The sequence below is a fragment of the Erythranthe guttata genome, chromosome 1, assembly GCF_056151865.1.
Source record: "Erythranthe guttata isolate IM_541 chromosome 1, IM_541, whole genome shotgun sequence".
In the NCBI taxonomy this organism is placed as follows: Eukaryota; Viridiplantae; Streptophyta; class Magnoliopsida; order Lamiales; family Phrymaceae; genus Erythranthe; species Erythranthe guttata.
In genome coordinates, this window is record NC_142533.1 from 7,372,067 (window position 1) to 7,380,785 (window position 8,719).

General features: G+C 34.9%; 1 protein-coding gene across 1 annotated transcript; it reads right to left on the bottom strand.

Moving 5' to 3' along the window:
- Window positions 1-1,556: 1,556 nt before the first annotated feature.
- On the bottom strand, window positions 1,557-4,836 carry LOC105948664 (3-isopropylmalate dehydratase small subunit 1). The gene is made up of 2 exons (XM_012971892.2): window positions 3,944-4,836; window positions 1,557-1,735 (listed from the first exon to the last, which is right to left on the bottom strand). The coding sequence occupies exon 1, from the start codon at window positions 4,812-4,814 to the stop codon at window positions 3,966-3,968; it is 849 nt and encodes a 282-aa protein (XP_012827346.2). The 5' UTR covers window positions 4,815-4,836; the 3' UTR covers window positions 1,557-1,735; window positions 3,944-3,965.
- Between the last annotated feature and the right edge of the window lie 3,883 nt (window positions 4,837-8,719).

Here is an 8,719-nt window from a genome sequence, read left to right on the forward strand (position 1 = left end):
GCAATATAAAATTAAGACACAATTGAATAGTTCATTATATTTTCATTTCACTTTAATTCTTTTCCTAAACAAAATTGTATTTATTAAGGTTTTCAAAAAAAATCTCAAGATAACTTTTAAAATTTCTCTTTTTTTTATGTCGACATGATGTGACTGCTACTGTAAAAAAAATATTCACGTAAGAAATAAACAAAAACCACTTTATTTTTCAAAATTTTATTCTACAATACATTTTTCTAACATTTTTAAATATGAGTTGATCACTACAGTATATTTTGTCACATTTCAAATAATATTAAAACATTGTTTTCATTCTCCAATTATTATTTCAAAACATAATTCCCCAAAGTAAAATGAAATAACTCCCAAAACATATTCAAACATTGCCAACGATTTTATTATATGATCGGGCAGCCAATATCTTACAATTAACATGGTTAATTACAATTTAACAAATAAGCTTATAAAATTTTAAACATCTTAAGAAATTGTATAGAGAAGGTAATATTACGAATAAATAGTAATTTTGTCACATGCTCTAATATTTGTTGAACGTGATTCGTCAAACAATACGACTTTTGTCAACCGAACGTCTGACTAATACCTATAATTAGTCAATAAAACTTGACATAGATGCGTTGACCTTATTTGGTTCCATTTGCCTTGTATAAATAAAGATTACTAGTTTTTTTAGTTATAAGAAAATAATAAAGCTACTTCAAATAAATTAATACTCAATAATTTGTTAAATTGATAGTAACTGTAAGACAATTGGTAAAATAGACGAGGTCAAAATATAATTTAGTAATTTCAAAGAGTTCTGGTCCTTACGTTTTATGATTTAATAATGGGTAAATTATACCACACCCCTGACGTATGCTTAAATAATTTTAAGTTCCCTATAGTATCAATAATTATACTCACCCCCTGAAACGTAGTTAAAAACTCTAACGGGATAATGCATTGGATACATTATTCCGATAGCGTTCTAATGGACTATTACTTTTAGCTAGTGGTGGAGATAACATAGAGTTATGGGGTGACATGGCTCCCCCACCCATAACTCTTTGTTGTCTCCACCACTTCCTGAAACCAATAGTTCGTTAAAACTCTATCGCAATAACGTATCCAATGCATTATCCCATTAGAGTTTAAAACTACGTTTCAAGGGGGTAAGTGTAATTATCGATACCATAGGGACCTTAAAGTTATTTAAGCATACCTCAGGGGTGTGAGTGTAATTTACCCCTTAATAATTTGTATAACGAATCATGATCGTATATTATTATACCATTTTTAATTGTGTAAAATATTTAAATATCTGTTTTCATATTATATTTTTTACAAACTCAAACAACCCCTAGGCCCTAGTAGAAAACGTATAGACAAAAATCATCACATTTATACTTAATTTTGATAATTTCCTTGGGCAGTGTAAAAGAACAAACCGGCAAGCCTTCGAAACGAACTCAATTTGTTCCGAAGAGATGATTTAAAAAGCCACCAGAACTGACGAATTATGATTTAAACTAATACCAAAAAGGTTGTTCAAACAATTAAACAAAGAAAAATAGATTTAGAAAATGATAGTACAAACTACAAACGAACAAAGCCGTTTGCGTATTCTGTTTTCAACGAGTTTTTATTGTTTCAACGTTTTGAACGTAAACAAATAAATAAAGATCCTTAATAGCATTACAAGACCGGAATGTGAATGATGGATAACCGAAGAGACCTGCAAGGAGAAAACACATAGAAATAGGTTATTAGTAAGATCAAGAAACACGACACACACAACAGCAGCATCTTATAATATAAGAATTCATTTACGTAATAAGGTGCTGCAAGGTGAAAGTTAACGGCTCAAGTTTCCAGCAAGAACAATATTTTGAAAACATAAATATTTACCAAAGAAACTAAAAGTTATGATTTTCCCTCTATAGTCCGGTGTGCCGTATTATATAGGGTAAATTACAACCACTCCCTGAGGTTTGGTCAAACCTCAAATTACGAAAAAACCCCTCATGTTTGGATAATTACACTACCCCTCAACAACGAATCTTCTTACACATCCACCCTTATGGTGTCAAATTTAACACAATCTTCTAGATTTCATGGAATGTTCCTTAGTTTGTACTCGTTTTGTGCAAAAGTAAAGTTTCTGACGCACCACAATATGATATATACAAGCCAAAAAAACATTTCGATCATCTTGCTTCAAAATGTGGAGCTCGAATGTGATAAAACGGGTACAAAATTGAGAATATTCCATATCATCTAGAAGATTCCACTAAATTTGACGACGCAAGGGTGGACGTGTAAGAAAATTAATAGTTGGGGTGGTTGTAATTACCCAAACATGAGGGGTTTTTTCGTAATTTGACCATACCTCATGGGTGGTTGTAATTTACCCTATTATATAATGTTGACAAATCCCTAATCACGTAATGTTAATTGCATGTTAGAGGTCTGATATTTGACTCACTTAGGGACGAGACGGAGCCAATACAAATCATATTTTAAAACGAAGGAAAGGGGTTACAGAAGTGTATTTTATTTCTCTAATTAGCTTAGCAGAATCGTCTAAACCATTCTAACACACATTTGTGGTCACCAAGTTATACTTTTTACAACACGAATAACTTTAAAATCTTTTCCGAAAGCAAAAAAGAGTTTACGACAAATTGATGAACACTAACCATGAAATCACCACGTAGCTAGCTATAATATTCAATCACAGTGGAGCAATAATATTCAATCACAGTGGAACAATAAGCACAAATCACAGACGCAAAGCATATAGAATTTCTACATAGAGCGAAATCACCATAAAGTTACAGCATCAATACATAAAAACCAAAATACTTGCCATAACAGCATAATTGTTGTTTTTTAGTGGCCTTTTTTACCTTTTAAATCCTTTCGATTTCTAAAGCCCATTAATCCTTTTATTATAAACTAGTAACCAAGCCAACGCATATAATAGACTATATATAGATTCCTTAATATTATTAACAAAAGGTAACGGCGTCCAGAAGCACAAGAAAAATAAAACCAAGTAACGGTCCAATTTTTAGTTGGCATCCCTAATACTGATACACTTGAAAGAACGTGGTAACAAAGCATATTAACTAATAATTTCAGGTACGATTTCAGTATAGTCTAATTTCAACAGCATATGTTCGTTGCCAATCGCAAGGCCGGTTCTGACTATAGGCGAGAGCGACGGTCGCCTTGGGCCCCCCGATTTTTAGGAAAAATAAGGGCCCCCCAGACAATGTTTCGTATCTTCCGTATATACTAGTTATAGTATAAAATGATATTTATAATATATAAATAGTTCAACAATTCGAATAACCATAATTATATTATTTTACATAATTTATGTATTTGTTGAAAAAATTTACACATATTATTATTATCAATTATAATTAGTTAGATATTGAGTTATTCTATCAAATTTTTATCTATTTCAAGATTTTAAACTTTTTTCCAGCAATCTTTGCATTTTTTAATAATCAACATTGTTTATCTCTAACTTCAAAGAGTTTCGGCAAGTTAGAAAATACTACACTTTATCCTCTTACTATGACTATTTTCAAAGGAACTTTGGGGATCTGCCCCGAACCCCGTAAACTTTAAATTTACCTTAAAAGTTCGTCAATATTTAAGCCATATTTTCTCCAAAATTCTTAATTGCTAATCAAAAAATTATTGTCCAGACGTGCTCGTTAGAATGAATTAATGTGTATACGATACAAATAGGGGCATATTTTTACAAACACTTAAAACTCGCCTATGCACACAGCAAAGGCACACCATAACAGAAAAGTCTTTTATCTTTTTTCTAATCAGTTCGGCAGAATCATATCAAACACATTTCTAACACACATTGGTTACCAAGTTGTAAGTTTGTCGAACACGAAAAAAAAGTAATACTTACACTGCAAAAGAGCAACCAATATCTAGGCATCTCGAGAAGGAATCATTCCAGCCTTTCGTGCATAAGCGAAAATGCCTCCAGCCTCGATGACAGGACCCGCGTCTCCGATCGGCTTCAAGCCATACTCTTTGCCCGTAGTGTGATTAATCAGCTTACAATCACTCTCACCGAGCTCAATAGTTACGACATCCCCAGTACTGCACTCGTCGCACAACCTCCCCTCCGACTCCAGTGGATAGACCTCTCCGGTGGCCACCGAATTCCTGAAGAAAATCCGCGCGTACGACTCCGCCACCACAGCCGCCACGCCGGCGGCGCCCAGGGCCACCGGCGCGTGCTCACGGGAGGAGCCGCAGCCGAAGTTGTCGCCGCCGATGAGGATGGAGTACTTCGTTTTGGTCGCGCCGGATTCGACGAATCGATTGGTGTAGGAGGAGGGGAGTCCGATTAGGGCGTAGGAGCCGAGCTTTTCGTACTCGTCGGGGTTCGAGGGGACGAGGGTTAGGTACTCGGCGGGGATGATTTGGTCGGTGTCGATGTTGTCTCCGACGACATAGCAGAGGCCGTGGAAAGTGGTGGCGGAGGTGGCTGAGGAGGAGGCGGCGGAAGGTGCGGCGGCGGCGGCGGTCGCGAATCGAGCGATGCGATTGAATTTGAGAGGTCCGAAGGGGTGAGTTGGAGAATTAGCGGCGGCGGCGGCGGCGGAGGAGGTGAGTTTGAAGGAGGAGGAGAGAGAGGGGAAATTAGGGGTTTCGATTGGGGATGAAAGTTTGAAAGGGGAAAGTGTAGAGAATGCTGCAGCGGCCGCCATCTTCGAAGAAATGAGAGCTCGATTTTGGAAATGTTTTTGGGTTCGGTGGGTGTCGCTCATTTTATACTTGTTGTATTGTTTGCCAAATATTGTTTAATTTTCATTTTTAACCCCTTTTCACAAAACTTTTAGTAAAACTAAATAATAACTTGGACTGAATATTTATTTCACTTCATTTATAAAATTCATTCATAAATTATTATTCATAATTTATTATTCATAAATTAGAATTTGATCTAGTATTGGGACTTGGTCGTTTTTTATCCACTAACCGACTCATTACTGATCATATTTTTAGATGGATACTAATTTTTTAATCAATTCACTGGATCGGGTCGAAAATTTCAACCAGCCCATCTATAATGGATCGGTTGGTGGTTTCTAAAATATCAAAAGCTAGTTGACTAATAAATTATCGGTCAACCAGCTATATGATTAAAATTTTATTCGAAATTATAAAATAAAGGGTGTGTTTTCTTAATTACTTTGAATTTCTTAATTATATTTTTTGTTAAATTGCTATTAATTATTTTGAACTGATAAATGATCATCCCGCAATGACATTGCGCAAAATTTGATATTTTTTAAATGAACTAGGTGACGTGTATAACCCATCAACCGAATCATTTTGGAACCAAATATTCGGTTATCAACCATTAACCGACCCACAAAGGTTGGATCGGCAACGATTTTCAAATTTGAGCAAGATTGGTTTGTCGGATGAATCAATTCTTAGGCTGGTAATCGACCGACCCAACTCAATCTCGGTCTTAATTTGATATAATATTTTTTTACATAGATTTAACATTTTGCTACTACATTCATGATTTTTTGCTGAATTAAAAAAATGAATTTTATTTCGACCGCGGCTAGTTGCAATACTAATTTCAATAAGTATGAGACCAAATTAAAGAAAAATTCTAAAAGATTCTATTTTATTAAGATGAAATGACAAGTATAACAAAACAAAAAACACCAAATAACAAATAATTTTTAAAACAAAAAATAAAAAGAAAAAATAAAACTACCCCCCCCCCCCCCCCCCCCCCCCCCCCCCCAAGCACCAACACCGAAGCATCGCTGTCGCCGCAAGCTCGTAGCCCGACCGCCGCCGCTCACAGTACAACCATGAGCGACCTAAACCCGCCCAACAACAACCTTAAAAAAAAAAGAGAAAAAAAAATTAAATTTGAAACTGGTTATAATCGACACGAAGATGTCGAAAAACTATGCTTCAAATCGACATCTTAAGTGTCGAAAAAAACTAGAAATCGACATCAATGATATGTCAATTTTTGTAGGTGAAAATCGACATTATAGTGTCGAATTTGTAGCACCAAATTAGACATATCCAAATGTCGAATTTTGTGCTACAAATTCGACATTTAGATATGTCGATTTTCACCTATAAATTTCGATATGTACAAGTCGACTGCATGTGTGCGGGTTTTTTCTCGAAAAACGACATCGTAGCTAAAAAAACACATAAATGCATAGCTTATTAGGTTCTTCTACCGAGAATCTTTCATTTTAATGTCTTATGACTCCATACTTGCCATCTTTGTAAAGCTTGTTAAGTAATGATGGTTTTGTATATTTAGGTTTTGTGGGTTTATGGAGGAGGAAGGAGAAAAGTTGTAGTGGATTTTGAAATTGTGATTTTGTGATAGAGGTTTTGTAGTTTTGAGTTTTTGGTATTGCATCATTTTGGATTTTCTATTTTTTTAATAAGTGAGGGTATTATAGTATTTATGCTAAAAAAAAATTAATTTGACCTTACACTTATTGCAAATAGCCACGGCCTTTTATTTCTTAAAACAGAACATTGTTTTCTTTTTCATTTTTTTGTATTTTCACTACTACAATATTAACCCTAGATTCTCCCTCCATCACCAACACAACTCCATCTCTACCAAAACCATCACCGCTACTCCATCTCTACCATAACCACCACCATCACTACTCCATCTCTATCAGAACCACCACTGTCATGGTGATATTATCGTCACTTTCACTGTCAAGGCGAGTCGAGTCAGCGCCGCCACCGCGCAAGCACTTCAAGAGCCGCCGCCGCCAACTGCAGATCCGTCATTTTCCACTGCAATACTATGATCTTCTAAAGAGAGAGAGAGAAAGAAAAAAAATGGAAGTGTTAGGATGGCCTAAAAACAATAGAGAAAGAGAAGACATGTAGAGGTTGGGCATCGGAAAAAAGAGAAAAATGAGAGAAATGAGAGAATAAAACATAATGTGATCTTTTATTAGTTATCATATGGGTATTTTTTGTTATCCCTATAAAATATTATAAACTCACTCCTTGGGCTGGCAATAAAAACTCATATCTACCTTCATCAATACTATTTAGTTATAATAAAATTAGGGTTGAGAGCGGGTTGAATTGGTCGATAACCAAGCCAAAAAATGTCTCATTCGATAAACTAATTTCGCTCAAATTTGAAAATTATTGATGACCCAGTCTTTGTGGGTCGGTTGATGGTTGAAAAGTGAATATTTGGTTTTGGAATGGCTCATTTCATGGTTATACAAGTCATCTAATTCACTTAAACAAAATACAAAATTTAGAGTGAAAATATGCACATTTTGCCTTGTGGCACTACACCATCATCGTTTAAGAGTTCAAAATAGTTAATAGTCATTCGACAAAACTTATAATTTTAAAATTCAAACTAATTTTGAACATACACATTCAAAAATTCAGGTGGAAGATTATGTCAAAAAAAATTCGTCGTTGATTTTTCTTTTTTAAAGAATTGAAAATACTAACTGTTTTGATAATTTCAATAGCAACTTACAATAACTATTTAAAAATTACTTTATAAATTTGTAATCGAATTTATTCTTTATAAATCTTATATATAAAAGAAAAATATATAAAAACTAAAACCTAGACTAGACCTATGGGCAATTTTGTGAATTAATAAATCTCTAATTTAAGAACACATCTCTAATAAATAAGGGGAAATATGCAAAACCCCCCTCAAACCATAAATATTATGAGTTAAACCCATTTGACTTTTAAGACTTTTGCCCACACCCAAAGACCAATCTTAATTAGTGAAACCCCCCTCAACAACTTTAATAAGACGGAACTACCCTTATCAGTAGTTTTTAAAATAATTGCAATATTTATTTTCCATAACCGTCTCACGTAATTGTAGGATTACATTAATTCTCTCCATATATCTCTCTTTCATTCTCTCTCTATTTCTCACGCAACTTCTCTTTTTTTTTTTTTTTCTTCTTCAGCCCATAATCTTCCATCACTCGCCAATGGACACCACTCAGCCGCACACGGCGCCGGCGCCGGGTTTGATTCTCCTTCCGAAGAGCGAACGAAAAAAAAGGAGAAAAATCAAGTTTTTGAGATGCAACAGTTTTCGTGCAGAGGCCAGATCGGAAGATCTAACCATCGGATCGGGTTGATATTTTTACACATGATTCGTAACACATAAATATAACTTATGAACGGTGGAGATCGGAATCAGACTTCTCTGAATATAGATTGGATCTTAAAACTCGCTGCTGGTTTTTGTTACTGAATAATTCATGGCAGCTAGATTGGACGCGTTTTTTGTACAATTGAACCGTTGGATGTGGCCTAAATTTGGATAGAGTATTCAGAGTATATATTTTTATATACTGTACGGAGGAGATTGAATTTGGTGCCCCCTAGCTCCGGATATAAATTGTGAAAGTATCACAATTCGGTAGTCACATTGTAGTCACATTCTCATGTTTTTTTGTAGTGCTGCACATCATGTCGTCAACCTTGATGATTCTGTTAAAGTATGGAGGGTCGTTTGGGGTGAAGATATGCCAGGGTGATTTTGTGTATGAAGACCTCGCCCTCTGTCTCGTTATTTTTCTATCTTTATTTATGTATTTTTCGATTTTTTTTCCAGATCTGAACAGCAGTAGTAACATGACTATAGCCATATTCGAAT

Excerpts from the sequence above, each read along its gene's own strand:
- LOC105948664 (XM_012971892.2), bottom strand. The coding sequence starts at position 4,814 with ATGAGCGACACCCACCGAACCCAAAAACATTTCCAAAATCGAGCTCTC.